General features: G+C 29.7%; 3 protein-coding genes across 3 annotated transcripts; 2 read left to right on the top strand and 1 right to left on the bottom strand.

The window, feature by feature from the left end:
- The first annotated feature begins 94 nt into the window (after positions 1–94).
- LOC105208554 (uncharacterized) lies at positions 95–947 on the top strand. The gene has a single exon (XM_011178465.3). It carries the CDS (start codon positions 95–97, stop codon positions 350–352), a length of 258 nt encoding a protein of 85 aa, XP_011176767.1. The 3' UTR covers positions 353–947.
- A 718-nt stretch (positions 948–1665) lies between these two features.
- On the bottom strand, positions 1666–3942 carry LOC105208773 (uncharacterized). Its single transcript, XM_011178804.2, has 2 exons — positions 3154–3942; positions 1666–3073 (listed from the first exon to the last, which is right to left on the bottom strand). The coding sequence occupies exons 1-2, from the start codon at positions 3533–3535 to the stop codon at positions 2274–2276; spliced, it is 1182 nt and encodes a 393-aa protein (XP_011177106.1). The 5' UTR covers positions 3536–3942; the 3' UTR covers positions 1666–2273.
- Positions 3943–11690: 7748 nt separating this feature from the next.
- On the top strand, positions 11691–13494 carry LOC105208553 (uncharacterized). Its single transcript, XM_011178464.3, has one exon. The coding sequence runs from the start codon at positions 11941–11943 to the stop codon at positions 13273–13275; it is 1335 nt and encodes a 444-aa protein (XP_011176766.1). The 5' UTR covers positions 11691–11940; the 3' UTR covers positions 13276–13494.
- The last annotated feature ends 5335 nt before the right edge of the window (positions 13495–18829 follow it).

Below are 18829 nucleotides of genomic sequence, written 5' to 3'. Positions count from 1 at the left end.
AAAGCTACAACAGCCGCAGCCGCAACAACAACAACAACAATCACACTTATTACAAATTTCCCCAACAACCACAACGCCCACAACACCGCAACCCATGGAAAAAGTGACACACAAACGTACACACTCACAAACGCGTTACAAAATACGCAAAGCCGAATCGGTGCAGGAGACCCCATTGGGTGCAGCAGCAACGCCAACCAACAAACGTGCCGCCAGCAAGAAACGTTTCTCTATGCGCAAATCACGTTCACTTGACGCGGAAGCATACACGCTGGCCTGCGTACAATCGCCGCTCTGGGCGACATTAACGAATGCCCGTACAATCAATGAAATCTTACAGGACGACTACTAAGCGAAACGAGGAGGCAGCGCGGGTAGCGGGCGCTCAATACAAAAAAAAGCAACCAAACTGTGCAAATAGCACAAAAAAAGTAAAAAAATGGTGGCAAAAGTTTTGCCTGTCAGCCGTGAATAAGCAAATATCCAGCTAAAGTCAATAGCCGTAAAAAAGCGCGCCCCATATTTGGCATACACCTCCCTCTCCTCACAACGTAAACCTTTCAAATCGAGAAGGAACTTACAATTAATTTTAAGATAAGAAAAAAGAAGACCCCCCTCCACTCCCAGAGTGTGTGTTGGGTGATGTAAGAAATCTATAATTCAGCAAAAATATTGCGCGCCCAAGAAGGCGAAAGCAGACTTATTAAAAATTTATTGTTTTCTGTGTTGATATTAAATAAATTGTATATCGCATATTGATCAAGTTGCAATGTATTGATAATACAAAAAATCTGAATAACATAGTGTAATAGTAATTTAAGAACAAATGTACTTAAGAATTTACTAACTAAATTTGTACTATATCATTTGCAAAATGTTAATGTTAATTTAATTTTTTGAACAAGTGGAACATGAAAAAAAATTTGAGTGAAAAAAAATTAATTAAATTTTCGCAGCTGAAATCCCAACATAATACTAAACTACGGTGTTTTATTAGTAAAAGCAAGACATCTGGTATTTTTAAGGACCATAACTGTTCTATGTAGAACAGGCCCTATAGGTCCACCAGAATAGCCTATCCTAACCTACTATTAAAATTAATATTTTTTCATTTGATTTTGGGCATCGAAGGGTGCCAACTTCTAATCTAGCGTAGAAAAACAGCTCCAAGTCTATTTTAGCATATTCTAAGACTGATATTTTAAATAAACATATCTTCTACGTTTCTAAAATATTTTGTGAAGAATATATATAGAAATTTCAATAATATCTTTGAAACTTCAATAAAAGAAAGACTAATGAGTAAATAATCATATCAAAGCAAGCTTTAAACAATTTCATAGCTTCAACCAAGCTTTTTCTATTCATTTGGATTTTATGGATTTCTAACAATGGGTGTTACTAACTTCAGAATTTTGCTTGTATCTAATCTTAAGCCCAAAGTTCTTTGGATCTTATTGAAATTCCGTTAAACTTCATCAACTGCTACTTTTAATTTTATTTGTTTGTGTTTAATTTATAAATTTAAGAAAACAGGGTTACACATATAATAAAAAAAATTTCAAAGAGGCAACAAAGTAATCATTAGAATCAAACTGTGTTTAAAAGCTTTCAGGCAGGATACGTATCAAGCTTTTTTATTGAAAAGCTTTAATATACTAAGCTTTTTATCACCCTTGGAGCTTTCGTAAAGTTGAATGAGCTTTTTGCTTCCTGTAGCTTGAATAAAGCTCCATAAACTTTCCCAACAGGACTTTTTATAAATTATAAGCAATTGTGCAGAGTGACATTTCACTTTAAGGACAGCGGGGTAAAGACAAAGTAGAAAAGAGCTTAACTTAAACAAACTGGTACATAAATGTGAAAAGAACTATCGATAAGTGTTCACTATGATGGACTTGCATTCAATGTTTCTAAAAAAGAAGAGGCAGTCTCTCACTCACAGAGCGCTAAGTCCAATGAATTAAGTTCGATCAGTAAACAGAGTCAACTTAAGTTACAGGTATCCTTCAATTAAAAGTGATACCACATTCACAGTGCCAAAGGACTATAGAGTTCTTTTAGATGATCAAAGGCATCTAAATCGATGCCAGGGACTATTAGAATTCTTGATCATTAATTTTTTTTTAATTTTCAATAAAAATACTTCATAGATACTTTGAGTAAACATGTATTTATTATTTTAGTATTCCATTTTAAACCACTTATTTCACTTAACACCAAAGAGTGCAGAGAAATATTTTATCAACACTTTCTTTTTTTTTATCACTTAATTAGTTCTCCTTCCGCTTCTTATTATTAAAATTCTCACTACTCGGGTCCAAAGAGGATTTCGAATGTGACTTTCGTTTGTTTGAACGCCCACCGTTAGTGCCATTAACGCGTCCAACCGTTATGCCCGACTGAGCTGACATAATAATACCCACTGCTGGGGAGCTATTGGACGAACCACAGCCAGGACCAGCTATATCCATACCCTCTAACTGCTCCACTTTGATGGGACGCGTCGACATAGCGTTTGGCGCTATCATTAATAGACTATTGTTGTTACGTTGGCCGTTAGCTAACAATGCGTTGCCGACGCGTTCGCACTTCAATTGAAATTGCTTGACTTGCACTTGACGCAGCGGTGATGCGTTATCACGACCGCTTACCGCTGACTCATGATGCCCGTTCAACCTATGTCTGTCATTGTTGTTTAACTCATTGCTGCCGCGTGTTTCACGACAATTCGACTGCTGTTGCTGTTGTTGTAGTTCCTCTTGTTGATTCTGCCATTCCAAAACGCCAGTGAGCAGCTTGATATACTTAATAGCCATGCGGAGTATTTCGTTTTTAGAGAGCTTCTTGTCTGGTGGATGTGTGGGCACTAGCTTGCGTAGTTCAGCAAAGGCGCCGGAAACATTCTGTTGACGCCAACGTTCACGTGTGTTGGTGAAGACCTTACGCACTGGACCGCCACTTATGACTGGACCATTCTTCAAAATATTACTATTATTCGGTGGAGAATTGGTTTGACGCGGCGGCTGGAGTATGTTCATGTTACGCGGTGATGTGGAGTGCGAGCGCGAGGCTAAGTAAAGTTGGATAAGTAATATAAGACCCCTGTTCTTTAACACTTTAGTCTTTCTAAAACTATAAATAGAAACTCACCATCTCCCTGACTACCATTCGAAAGCACACAATTGCGAAATTCTTCATCGTCCTCTTCAGTATCGTTGAGTGAAAAGTCCGACAGATCGCCGTCGGATATTGATTCGGTTTTTGGATGTAGACAAGCTGCTTGTGCAACGGATAAATGCAATAATGCTGGTGGATTACCATTTGTGGCATTGATACGCAAGCAAGTGGGCAAAACTGCTGGTCCCAAATCTCCAGCAGCATTACCAGCGCCCGTTTTAGGCGAAGTGGATCTTGACTCCACTGTGGCTCTGGGTGAAGCATTTTCCAACTTGCAGCTTCTGAGACTGTTAGTTATATCACTTTTATTATTGGAGATATGCTCCTCCGAATCGCCCGCAGCTACCCAAACCATTGCAAATAATTTAAAAATTAACACTTTTGTAGACCTTTTGAACGGAGTGCTGTGGTCCTTACAGCTTCAGTAACAAATTTCAAATGTGAAGTAGCCGATTTTGTGTGTATTTCGGAAAGAAAATTTTAGACGTTTGGCACTGCCACTATCACAATCACTGCGGCTGCATGTGGTGTTGAACCAAACACAGCCTCTTTAAGGGGCGGCGCTAACATGTGTATAGCTGGGAATATGGCAGCGTCAAACGTAAACTACCCCTAACATTCAAACATTGTTGTTGTTGCTTTGTAATACATAAGAGAAGTGTCCTTTTTTGGACTGAGTGAAGATAAACTCGTTACTTTTTCTAATTTGGTACTTGAAAAAGTTTTAAGCTATTTTTTCGAAAATCATTTTCGATGCAGAACATTTTTATATAACGGTAATTATATGGAAAAAGTTATAGACATGTGTAAAAATAATACATAAGTAAAAATATATTATTTTTGAAATTGAATGAAATAAACAATGAAATTAATAAATTTATGTAAATAAATAAATCCATTAGGTTTAAATAAATGTTTGTTAAATTGCGGTTAAAAAATGTTTTACTAATATTTTCAAATATTATTGTATGTGCTCAAAAATATAAGAATTTAATTTTTGACTTACCACATTTTTAGTATAAAAGCATGCATCGTAGCTGCAAAAATTTTAATATAAATAATGAAATTAATCAATATATGTAAATAAATAAATCAATTAGGTTTAAAAAAATATTCGTTAAATTGCAGTTAAAAAATCTTGTAAATATATATTTCTGATATTATCTGATTTTATGTACATATGTTTTCAAATAAATAATAATTTAATTTTTGACTTACCTCATTTTTAGTAGAAAAGCATGCAACATTGCTGCAAAAATTAGTTGGAGATATTGTCTTTATTTGTTTTTTAATATAGTCCTAACTGGGTAATGCATATGCATTTATTTTTTTTATTTTTTAACGCGCTCCACTTTTTATTTTTAAATATTTTGTATTTATTTTTTTAACGCGCACTACTTTTATTTTTCGATATTTTAGCTTTGCTATTTTTATTATATTATTATATTTCACACTTTTTATCTTTTTAGCACTTTTTATTTATTTTTTTCTCAAATGAACTTTTTGAAAAGCTTGCATATTTTTTCTTCCTCTTTTCACTTAGGTGGACTTTATTTTTTTGCTCACACCTTTTAATAACCTTTTTTTATATTTTCACTTGTAATATAAAGCATGATTGCCTTTTTATATTAATTGCCCATTATATTGCTTTTTCATATTTTTGCTATTTTAGCACACTTTTATTTGCTTTTGCACTACATTTTTTATTGCCTCTCATAAATGGCTTTTTTCACATTTTTATTTAAACACTACACTACTTTTTTAACTGATTATTGGCTTTACTAAATGCCTTTTTTATATTTTAACTTATATGAACACTCGCAATATAAAATATGATTATGTGATTGCCCATTATATTGCTCTTTCATATTTATGCTATTTTAGCACACCTTTATTTGCTTTTACACTACATTTTTTATTTTTGCATTTTATAACTGATTATTGGCTTTACTAAATGCTTTTCTAAATGCCTTTTTTATTTTGCTTGCCTTTTTAGCACTAGTGTGTGCATTTTTACTTTTATTTATACACTGCACAATATATTTTTGACCTTTTTAACTAAATATTGGCTATGCCTTTTTTATTTGCCCTTTTAAAACACACTGCCATTTTTTTCATTAAACACACTATTTATTTTCACTTTTGAGCGCTTATTTTTATTTTTATTTTTTTTAATAATTGCATATTTTATATTTTTACTTTCATGAACACATACTCTGCATTTTTTGCACGATTTTTTTATATTTTATTTTCCACTTACACACTGCATAAATATGCTATATTTATTAACTGTGCAATTAAATTGCATTTTTATTTAATTTTCTCTATATTTTAAAACATGCACCAACTTGTTTGTTAAGTTTTTATTGTTTTCATATGCATTACCCTTAAAGCTACAGTTATATTGCAAAGCCACTGTGTATCTCAATACAATATCAAACTGTTTTATTTTTTGGTTTTTGTTTTTGCTATTGTGTGTGTCACCGATTAGCAAACTGTTATGCAGGGCAGAAACCAAAATACATTAGCTTCTCAACTGTTCAACGTTTGGAGTCTTTTCGTTTTTGCATTTACCACGGACACGAACGCGTATACACACACGAGCCACTTGCCAATTGCCAAACTATAATTGAATTTATTATACATTAATGTTTATGCATATCTCGGCCTACCAACTTAAATTTGTTCATTTTAGTGCGCTTTTTACGTTGCACACACTTTTAATTGTCTACAACTGCTCGTTTAGCCTGTAGCCCTTTGCTGGGATTTGTTCTTGTAACTGTGCCCACGCCACCGACGCCATTGCAAGATATTTTCATTTGCGAATTTTGCACGCAAATTCATAGTTTCACGCAATATTTCACATTCCACTAATGCACGTACACTTACTTTATTGTTTTTAGTCCGAATAATGTTTTAATTTTCACAATTACACTTAATAAATGCACTTTTCACTTTTGGCTGTATGGCGGCTAACTTTTTCGTGCGTACAAGAAGGAAATCGAAAGGCGAATGAAAGCTTGGACACGGATACAGGGTTGCATGCATGTTTAATAAAATTTTAGTGATGAAATTGGAATGCACTGAACACTCCTCATATTTGGATGAATTTGAAAATGATTTTAAATAAATTTTAATAAGCTTTAACAAATAAAACAAAATAAAATAAAATAAAATAAAATAAAATAAAATAAAATAAAATAAAATAAAATAAAATAAAATAAAATAAAATAAAATAAAATAAAATAAAATAAAATAAAATAAAATAAAATAAAATAAAATAAAATAAAATAAAATAAAATAAAATAAAATAAAATAAAATAAAATAAAATAAAATAAAATAAAATAAAATAAAATAAAATAAAATAAAATAAAATAAAATAAAATAAAATAAAATAAAATAAAATAAAATAAAATAAAATAAAATAAAATAAAATAAAATAAAATAAAATAAAATAAAATAAAATAAAATAAAATAAAATAAAATAAAATAAAATAAAATAAAATAAAATAAAATAAAATAAAATAAAATAAAATAAAATAAAATAAAATAAAATAAAATAAAATAAAATAAAATAAAATAAAATAAAATAAAATAAAATAAAATAAAATAAAATAAACATCTATATATAGAATAAATATACATTAAGAAATAAGAAAAAATAAATTTAAAAATATAAAAAATAAAAATAAATTCGTAAAAAGGTTATTAAAACATACAGCAACGCATCGAAAATAGTTTACATTATTTAAAAATTAGTTATTAAATTTGTTTCTTTATGAAATCATATTTTACTATGCAAAAAGGAAAGGTTAAACTTAAAAAGTGTGAACGTGGATTTATGAAATTATTATTTTTTGCATTAAACTTGACTAAAAATCGCATATTTTAATATATATAAGGCCGCACAAATTAATAACTATTAAAAACAATTTAAGCTTAGTGTGAACATGCGTTAAGTAAAATTAATTTTTTTTTTATATTTTTATAAATCACTTACGAAAATATTAATAAAGCTAGTAATATACATAAAATATTATTATTTAATTAATTTCAAAACAATTTCAATATTTATGCAACCCTGCAATTATTAATTAAGCTTTTGCAATGTGTGAACACCGGCTTTTGCAAGTACAGCGGTAAAAATATTCTTAAAAAAATTTCATTAAAAGTTGCTCTATACACTTATTTCTCACATAAATATTTTTAACATTATGTGCACACACTCACACACACATATAAATATTATTAATTTTAATATTATTAATAAACAATTCTAAAGTTAACAATACTCGTGCAACCCTGTCATCATGTATGTGCTACAAACACACCTGCCGCCAAAGCGCCGTTATGCTTTAGTTTCCTTCGTCGCGTATAAAATTGTCGATTGCTCTGCCGTGAGTTGTGAATAAAATGTTAATATTTCATTAAATAACGCGGCGAGTGCGGGTTTTTTGTGAAAATAACGTAGTGCGGATAGTGTTTCAGCGAAAATATGCGAAAAATAAGTCCGGGCGTTGTTTTTTAGTGTAAAATTCGCGAGTGTAAGTACGGCTGTCGGGTAGCGTGCATACAAGCCAATGTGCAATTAGTGAAAAGTGTAGTTTTTAAGTAAAAAAGCAATGCAATCGTTATAGAAAAGTTACATCGAGGTAATTTTAATTGTATTGAAAGTAAAATTATATACAAAAATCTTTATAATTAAGTAATAAAGCCAAAATTCATTTGCTTGAAGCGCCGGCGAAGTGCCAAGGCGCTGCCGGCAATTGGAATTTGATTATTTTCAGTTTGTTGCTAGTGCTGTGCAAAAAATAAAAGTGTTAATGTAATCTTGAGGTCTTGTTAATGCAATTTAAACTTAAATTTGTACTTCCGGCGCTTTTATTACTATAGAAACTGTTAATTTAATATGTGGTGCTGACAAATTGTACAAAGTTAAAGTTTTAGGGGCGCTGGTTACAGTAATTGCTATTTGTTTTCAAACTGTTTTGTTGCGCTGACTTTGATTATTGATTTGGCTATTTGCTCTCAAACTGTTGTGTTCGCAAAACTGTGCTATGTAAACTGTTCGCAAAGCAAATAATATTAATAGAGTGGTTTTAAAAATTATTTTTTTGTAACGATCTTACACAGTTTTCAATTTGTACTAAGCAAATTGTTAAAATTATTAGTGATTAATTAATTTACTTATTTTCTTGCTAATAATTATATAAAAAAATAATAATATCTAAAAATTCTGTTTTTTTTTTTATTTACTATAAACCAAGTAATTTGAAAAAAATTAAATAATAATAGTAAATAACAAAATGTTTAATAAAAATAACAAATGATTTTAAAAATTTATTTTTTATAACTAACTCATTTTTGTATTAAAATATGCAAATTGCTATTATTATTACTGGTTTACTTATATTCTGAACAATAATATTATGATATAAAAAATAAATATTAATATTATTTTCGAAAAATAAAAATTAAGCCAAAATTAAAAAAAAAAACAATTATATTTAATAAGAGTAAAATTCTAAACTTCGCTGCTATAGTTGTACAAGTACCAGTTACACAGTGTAAACAAACTAAATTTTCGAACACATTTTGCACAACACTAGCGACAACCCACCAATTTCATATGATACACATAGATATATATGTATTTATAACAATATATTTACTAAACCGCTCATCAGAAATTCATTACCACTCAACATATCAGTTACAAATATGATATGAGATACACATATATACAAACATATTTACAATCTTACATACAAACTCCACTCTACTCTTCACACCCTCGCATTACTGCTTAGTTGAGTACCTGCTGCTCGCCTGGGAATCTGCCTTTAATCCTTATCACAGGCCAACAGTCAGCTATGACGCGCCCCTTACAGATATTTGAAGGGTGGAAGCAGCTAACTAGCAGCTACATAGGTGATAGAAGTGTGCGGAAGTGACGCGTGCATTTGTTTGTTTATTGTGTTACATACCTACATACAAACTTACATATTTATACCAAATACAGCACTTGGAAGCGCCACTCCACCGCGCGCTTGACTTCTGTCGCCTGTCGACGCCGCGTTTTTATCATAATTGGATTCGGATATCGGATTAATAAAAAAATATAGATTCATTTACAGTGTATACAGGATATAAATAAAAATGAAATTAGTGGTCAAATGAGTGTGTGTCGGCAAAGGGATGCGTGTGTATGTTACTTAGGTGTGTTGTAGCGGGAGAAGTGTGTATGAACGGCGGTTGTTTGTGATTTTTAGCGCAATTTAACTGATTTTTTAGTGATTTTTGTGTGTGATATAAGATTCTTGCTGCGTAGAGATACCTACTTATAGTTCTTAGACACGTGTTGGTAAGCATTGTTAGCAGCAACACGTGTCGCAAACCGCTGAATTGTGCCAATCTGCTTAAAATATATTAATATTTATTGCTAATAGACGAAATATGCTTTATAAATTGCAAAATAATTTTTTTATTGGTGAACATTAAAAATTACTTATGGCAGTTTTTTCGAAAGTTTTTCTGGATACAATAATAAAAAGATCAATAATATTGAAAATAGATAATAGAATAAAATAAAAAAATATATAATAATAATAATTAAATATTAATATAAAAAAGTGTTATTATTTTAATTCATAAATTTGATAATAAAACTTTAAAAGAAAAGATTAATAACAATAAAATAGAAAATTATTTAGAAATAATAATAACAATAATAATAAAATATTAATAAAAATAAATTAAATATATTACTGATTAAAAAAAAAATTATTTAAATTAATACACTTTTTTATTTAAAAAATATAAAAAAAACTTCGAAAAAAATTTTGTAAATTAATTTTAATTAAATTTTAATTAAAGTACATAATTTCAATTATTTAATTTGTGATTTTCCAAAAACAACCTAATGTAAATTCAAAAAACATTCGAAATTTCGGTTATCACTTACACAATTCACACCCACTTATGCTAAATCCTCAACAGCAGCGCTATCAGTGTTTACGAACACGCCTCCACAAGCGTTGTACTCACTTTTAGCGTGTGTGCAATGACCTAACCTCACTTTTTTTCCGCACGGTATCGCTAAACTCAAAGTTGTTATGAATTTTGTCCCTCCTTTATCGCAAGTTGATTTCCTATATCAGTTTCCTCAACTAGATGTTTGCTGCCTTTTCCAGTCGTTTGCCTTTTCAACGCCTTCTTGCTTTTTTTGCGTTTTCTCTGATTTGTGTGCACTCATCCGTATTATCCTTACAATTATTAATTTTTATATGTCCTTATCGCTTTAGCGCCTAACGTCTGACACGTGTTAATTAACCCGCCAATGCTGGTATTACTACAACAAAAGTTATTGTTTGGGCAGTGGAGATTTGCAGCAACCCTTGTAGGCATTATTATAACCGTTATGCGTTGGAGGCGTGACTTGACTGTGGCAGCCGGATTTGTCACATGTCCGTTTTTCCTTTTACTTGCAAACTTTGTTTCTTTTTCTTTATTAAAAGTTTTTCGCGCTGACCCTTCTGCGGTTTAATGACTTTTATGATTCAGCTAGTGAAAAATGAAAAAAAATATTAATTTTTTATTTTCCTAGTACAATTTTACTGTGTAAAAAACCTCGAAGTATTAATCATTGGTGTTTAAAACTTTGTTGAGCTGATAATTTTCTGCTCGAAGTTTCAATAAGTCTCTCATTTGTAAATAGCACGAAACGCTTGTGTTCGGACGCGATTTGAGTAGACATATTTTTATTGATAATCAACGACTACGTGACTCAGTGCTTGTGTTTCGAAAGGCTTTGGCGCGAAATCTGACGTTAAGTTGAAAATATGCAACGTTATGAGGAAGGAAGCACGTTATGCTGACTTATAGATTTCCAGTGTTTTTGAGCTGGAGAGAAACCTAGGCTCGCTTAATATATTGGTCGGAAGCAGGTCTCCCTGGTCTTCTTAGTTTCGGAAATAAGTCCAAAGTTCATTCAGCTCACCTTTGAAGGTACTAGATTGGGCTCTTCTGTTCCTAAACCTCAAAAAGTACTTGTCGTAAACCAGAAATTAACAAAATCAAAATCTAATCTCATCTCAGCACTTCTAGCACCGCCGTAAATAAATAAATAAAAACAAATAATAATTGTGTTAAATGTCAAGGAATGCAAATTCGATAAGGTTATCGGCGGAGAATGTAGACAACAAAGTGCAAACGACAGCTTTATCAATATGAGCAGCAAAAACGATTGCAGTGGCAAATGAAAGTGTTGTGGAATAAACAAAAAATATAATTAATAAAAATAAAAAAAAACAATAAAAAAAACAAAGTTGCGTAGCTTCCAAACACAATCCGCTATATGAAATAATATGTTAGCTGCCTAACCGGCAATTGCTGGTGGTCGTGTGTTAGACTGCGGACGCAGGGCTGCGTTGCGGCACCGCATAGCACGCCTCCAAAACACAAATCAACAAATCTAAAACAAAGCAAAAAAGTAAAAACAAAACTTGTTATTGCCCTCACATCTGTTGGCTGCGCGTCTAGATGCTTATCGCAGCTTTTGCGGTGGCACTTTAACGAGCGTGCGCGGGTCTCGAACGCCAGTCGCTTGAATTAGGTCGATCGAGACGGTTGCTTTGCAGAGAGCACCTAAAGTAAATATTGTTAATATACATACATATTCAAGGTAACGCGCGCGCGTGAGTACAAACAAAACACGAAATTCCTCCTAAACACGCAACTTGTTAGTTAGAAACAAAGTGATGTATTTAATTGCCACTGTATTTGGCGGTATTGCCGCTTTGCTGCTCTTTCTCGCGCTGATCATTGTCGTGCTGCGTTTGAAGTCACAACTGATCTTCGGCATCTACCCCTCGAAGGGCCTCTTCTATCAACTGAAGTATGTAATTGCTTTGCTGTTGGTGCGTCGTCTGCGTCATCGCGTCTATCACACCAAGGACGAACTGAACTCACCCGCATTTCTGGCGCAAATCGATCGTCCACAGGCGTTGAGTGATAATCCACAGAGTTACGATGTTGTCTCCTTCATGGGCGCCAATGAGCGCGGCGAAAAAGTGTTCATGACATTGGAGCGTCGTCGACGTGGCGTGTTGAAAGCTTGCATTTATCTTTATCTACCCGAGTTGGGTTTGTATTGCACGCCAAAGCTGCCTGACATGCTGCATTTCACAACGGATGGCTCCACTGAGAATAATGAGTTCAAAGGTTGCGGTTTTCATGTTTATCCCGAGACGTCTATGCGTGAATGGCGTGTGCGCTATGAAGGTGAGCTGCGTCCCGCTGCTGCTGCCGGCAAGTGTCTGCCTGTACAAATGAACTTGCAGTTCACTACGCAAGCGCCATTTTTCTATTATAATCGTGATCTGAGCTCCTCTGTCATTGCGGATTCGGTGGCGCGCGAGGCATGGAATGACGCATTCTACAATCTGCTCAAACAAGTACCACAAATGGTTGAAAAACGTATACACTACGAGCAAAGTGGTCGCCTGACGGGCGATGTGCAGTTGGCAGGACGCAGTTTCGAGTTGCAATTGAGCGGTTTTCGCGATCACAGTTTTGGCACCGAACGTTGCCTGTCCAATATCAATCGTTATGTTTATGTTGCACTCTTCCTTGCGGACGGCACCAGCATGATGATCGGCAATCTCAGTCAGCCCTCCTTCTTTCTCTCATCCCTCAAAGTTGGCTACGTCTGCACGCCGGCGGGTGTTTATGAACCGATAACCAGTTGCAATTTCGAACTTTACTCTTATGGCGAGAAGGGTACACCGCCGCGTCACAAGAACTTTATTGTGCAGACCGCGAAAGCAAAGTACTTCGTGCAGATTGAGGAACAACAGTCGTCAGTGCGTTTTGTGGGTGCCGATTGGGCTGCCAAGATCTACAATCAGTTTGTCGCATGCACTGTGAATGGTATTAAGGGACAAGGTATCACGGAGTATTTGTATAAGGTTAAAGATGGTGAACGTCCTGAGGCCGTGAATGCTACCGATCCCGAGTGGTTTAGACGTGTGAAGACTTTTGAACGTAGTTTGAGTAAATGCGAAGAGGATGAAAGCGAGGTGTTCTTCTTTTGAGACGTATCGTACATAACGTGGAAGGACAAAGCGCGGCTCTAAGTGCCTCTTAGGTTGTAAAGAAATAGTTTTTTGTGCCGGCACAATATTTAAACAAGGACTGAACATACTTTTATATATATTTTATGGTTATAGTTATATTATTGGGCTGTAATATGTGCTTATTTTTAAGTGTGAACTGTTATTTATAGTTAAGACTACATGTAGAACACATTTTAATCTAAGAAATAAAAGTTTTAAATGAAACAACTTCTTTTGAATCTCGCTCTCTCTTGCTAATCACAGGCTCAGAATCTTGAGATGAATCTTGAACCATGATCGTTTTTCTCCGCAGTCTGAAGATTTGTTTATAGTTCCATCCGGTCTCTGGACTTCATAATTCTAATAATATAAAAATAATAGTTCTTGATCGTCGTCACTCATAATCAGGGGTTTCTTTGCTTGGAAGTTATGTTGTTGAAAGGAAGATTTAGAAAAAGACAGACATTCCACTGAACTCTGATTTGTTTGAATCGATGCGAGACTAGTCTTTTTTCTTAAATTATCTACTATAGAAGTCACAAAAACTTCCCATAGAAGATGGGGCTTTCATAAATACACTACCGCTGGTTTTAAATACTATTAGAGTCTCCCCGCTCTCACGGCGAGACAATATATGCTCTTATGCTGAAATGCATGATTCAACCTTTCATGATCTATTGGGACAATTTGGCCGAAAGTCATGAAAGTATTAACTCGGTTTGCTTGTTCTTCTCATTAAAAGCAGTTCGAATTTCTTAAACATAACTTACCTCGCCATCAAATTAAGCCTACTATATTCCACATACTTCCTTTGAATGGCTTTAGCCGTAAATCTTATCATTTATAACACACATTTTTCATTGAATTGTTATTATCGCAGCATTTTTAGTTCTTTTTTTGATTTCTTGATAGAGATTTCCCAATGACGTCGACCATTGACAGGGATTTACGGCTAACAGTTTATTAGACAATCAAACGCTTGATTGATTAGGTGATTTTAAGAACGATAATTCCAACATCCAGCAAAAAGAAAAAACTGAAATACAACTGATAAAGCTAATCAAACTCTTATCTAAGCTTTTAGCTCGAAATAACTTCATTCAGCCCGTGTCTGCACGTAAGGGTTAACTTTGCATTTGAAATACGACTATTTTGGTCTGATAATCGCCAAGTCATGCATACCATATTGGGTTAACCCATTGTAAATTAATATATTATTAAAAATAATACTGATTAGCTTATATTATCAGTTAGAACACAAATAGTTGACGTTAGATTAGCCAGTGAGATTAACGCAAATTATGCAGGTGCTGTTAATATATCAATATGTGAACGGTTGTTGAGAAAAAACGCGATTTTTTGTATATAGTAGTTTGTTTATATACAAAGGGTCACCTTTTCATTGACTTACTGACATATAAATAGCAATATAGTGATTGATATTGATAATAGTGATACAATTAATGACGTAAGCTTTTCACTATTATATGTAGATCAAGCTGTTACGTTTGAATAATTAATTGCTGTATGCATTTATTATTTTCCGGATTGTTTAACGAGTATAATTATATATTTATTGACAGTAAATAATCAAGTTACTCACTTTTATATGTAAGTTTCTGTGAAAAATAGTTATGGTTGAGAATTAAAGCGACTTTTAAACATGTTGAAAGAAAAACTTACCAAAAACCTGCAGGAAAATTACCCAAAACTTACAGTAGCAATATTCCATAAAGTTATTTGAGAAATGTTTCTTGTCTCTACAAAATCGACAACAATTTCGTAATATTACTTTTTTTTAGAAGAAAAGTAAAATTTAAATTTTTTTTGCATATACGAAAATTTATTTTTTCTCTAAAATTTGTCTCTATGCGTTTATATATAAAGCACAAACATAAATATTTTATACATTTCATTTTTTGAATATTTTTTTCATTAGTTACGAGCATGTATTATTTATCTTAGATAATTTTAAAATTATAAATTATTATGTATTTAAGTTTATAATATTTATTTTGGTTTATTATTTATTAGGAATGATGCTACAAGTGATATATATTTACATATGTATGTCTAATATGTATGAATAATTCGAATATATACAACTTTTCATATTTAAAATTATTTATTATAAGTTTTTTTAAATAATTAATAATATTTTTATTTTTTAATATTTTTTTTTTAATTTTTTATTAATATAATAATTAAATGATTTATAAAAAAAATATTTTTTATTTGTTTAGTTAAAATATTTTTATATTTTTCTTTTTATTATATAATCTTTAAATGTGTTTTTTTTTATTTTTATACAAAAATAATAATTTAGCTTTAAATAAAAATATATATTTTTTTTAATAGGATATATTTAAAAAAGTATTTTTTTATTATTTTTTTAATACATATATTTTTTTATTTATTATATATTTGTTTGATTTGTTTAAACTTTTAATTTTTATTATTTATATTGATTGTATATTATTATTAATTATGTTTTATTAATGTATAATAATTTTTTTTGTTTTAATCTTTATTTACATTAATTATTTTTTATTTTTATATCAAAAATATTTTTCTAAATTTATGGTTTTCTTATTTTTTCATTTTCATTATAATTTTCTTAATTTAATTTAATTTTTTTTTAATTGTTATAAATATTATACATAATTTAGAGTTCTATATCTACGAATTATTCCATATTTTTTTACACACACACTAACTATAGCATAATAGCTAATTGGAGGGGCAATATTTTTTTTTCTTAAAATTATATTTTTTTGTTTTTATTTTTGGCAAAATTCGTATACTTATGCTATTAAGTCTAAATTACTACTAAATATTTATTTATTTTGTCATTTCTACCAATTCATGTATTCTATATTTATTTTTTAATTTCCCATTTTTTTAATTTAATTTGACTTATATTTTTGGCTTCTTTTTTTCAAAATTACATTTATATCTAATAATAAAACATTTATTCGGTTTAGACATCGACTTCTTAAACTAATTATTCAGTAATACATTTTATATTTAATAATTTATTTTTTTTTTTAATTTTTTTGAGATCGGTATCTAGCATATTTTAATCTTGAACATCATTTGATTTGAATACATTATTTCATGGCTGTTTAGTATATATTTAGCTATATCTATACATTTATTGATGTTTATAAAATTAATGTTTTGAGTTGATTTGCTTTAGAATATCAAATTTTCAATTTTTCAATGATTTAAAACACAGGGTGTATTAAATTAATATGAGATCGAGGACTCAAACGTTATTTGATTTGAAACTTGAGCTTTTATGATTAGTTTTGAGTTAGATTTGACGACAATTTACTAAAAATGTCAAAAGAATAGAAGAAACTATGAGTTTTTCATAAAAAAATTTTAAATTTTTTATTTAAATTTAAAATATTCATAATTTTTCATAAAAAATATATAATATACATATAAAAAAAAATAATTATTTAAAAAACTTTAAATATTACAAATATTTCAAAATTAAAAAAAATACTCAGCTTCTTTATTATACAAATTGTTTATTATAAATAAATAAAATTTATACAATAATTTAGCGACCTAATTTCTAAAACTAATTTTACAAAATATAGAATTCAATTGTTTTCTTTCTGGAACGCCCTATAAGTATAAATATATTATATTTTATCAAGAAGTCATCTCTGAAATTATTTCATACTAAAAATAGCTGAAAAATAAGAAAAAATACATATTTTTTAATATTCTCATGCAGATTTTATTATTTAAAAAAAAAATTCGCATTTTTTGCGGACACTTTGGTATTCATGTTTTTTTATTTGTTTCTCATTTGATTCCTCTAGCAATTTCTTATCACAAAATATTTACGAAAATATTTTAAAAGCGTCAATTGATTTTAATTGCCTCAAATATTTTTTAATTTGTTTTTAATTGTTGTTGTATGAAAAAAGTTGTGAGATAATACTTGCACATATATATGTACATACAAGCATATGTTTTATGCAAAAATAATTATTATTATAAATAAATTTCATTCTTCTTTTAATTTTTGAAAACTTAACAAATTTCTGTCACTAAATTTTATAAATAAAATATATTTAAAATATAAAAAAAATATATATTTTTTTTTTTATTAAATAAATATATTTTTAATAATTAATTAAATAAAATATATTATTATAAATGTTTTTTACTAAACTAAATTTTCTTTATATAATAATAATATTAATATATTAACTTAATCTATAATAATATTTAAATTATTATATTTTAATTAATTTTTAATTAATCCTATATAAATATTTCTATATTTTTTACATATTTTTAAAATAATTTAGAATTAAAGTTGAATAATTGAATGAAATGTTTAATTATTTAAAATATTTTAAACTAATTTCATCAATTTTTTCTCAATTGATGTTTGTTAATTCTCTTTATTAATTAATTATTTTTTATTTGATTAAATTGTTAATGTTTTATTGATTACAATTATAAATTTTTGGACTAATTTCATTTATTTTTTATAAAATTTTTAATTTGTTATAATTTTATTTGATCATGCTTAATCGATTTGTTAGTTTTATTTATTTTTTTACAATATTTTATTTTTAATATAATTATTATTTTTTTTATTGTTTAATATTTTTTACTATTTTTTATTATTTAAATTTAATTTTGTATTTTTATATCATCATAAATTTGTTTTTTGTTATTTTATTTTTAATTGTTTAAATTTTATTTATTTTTTAATGAAATTTTCCGTTTTTTATTTTTTATTATTTATTTTTATTATTTTATCTAAATTTATTAAAATAATTTATACTATTTTATTTAATTTTATATTATTTTTTTTTTAATTTTATTTTATTTATTCTTCTTAAATTTTATTTAATTTTCTATATCAGTATTTTATTTTATTTTCCTTTTTTTTACATACATTAAAATATGATTTATTTTATTTTATCCTCCATACCTTTATAAATAAATAACTAGTACATATATATATTATATCGTATGTATATATGTAAATAAATAAATAAACATGCATTTTTCCCCAACTTATTGCCGCTAATTAACGCCCCTACTCCAGACATAAGTGGATACTAATAAGTTGACACCGACTCTTAATACGATATTCACTATAATACAGTGACCGTCTATATTATTTATCGTCTGACTATTACTGTTTACTCAATAATTTCAATTGTACTACAATTTTCTTGGTTGTTGTTGTTTATGCCTTACCCCCCTGCACATTTTTTCATTTATTTTATTTTTTTGGAATTTTGTTTTGCTCATATTTTTTTCTACTCGCCGCTGGCGTATGTGACTCGTTTGCTGTTTATGCGAACTTTGGACCCAAGCGCTATATTTATTAAATCTTAACCGGCAAGCCAGTCGCGCTGCCAACATGCCGAGTAGAGCAGATCACAATGCTGCACACACACACACACGCTCATACATTTGTATAAAGTTATTGTTAAACAATTAATTTTTGTATTTGAAATTTGTTGTTGTTGTTCTGTTGAATGCAGAT

The sequence above is a fragment of the Zeugodacus cucurbitae genome, chromosome 5 (assembly GCF_028554725.1).
Source record: "Zeugodacus cucurbitae isolate PBARC_wt_2022May chromosome 5, idZeuCucr1.2, whole genome shotgun sequence".
NCBI classification, from domain to species: Eukaryota; Metazoa; Arthropoda; class Insecta; order Diptera; family Tephritidae; genus Zeugodacus; species Zeugodacus cucurbitae.
The sequence above is the reverse complement of the archived record's forward strand: the minus strand, read 5'-3'. Positions and strand labels throughout refer to the sequence as shown.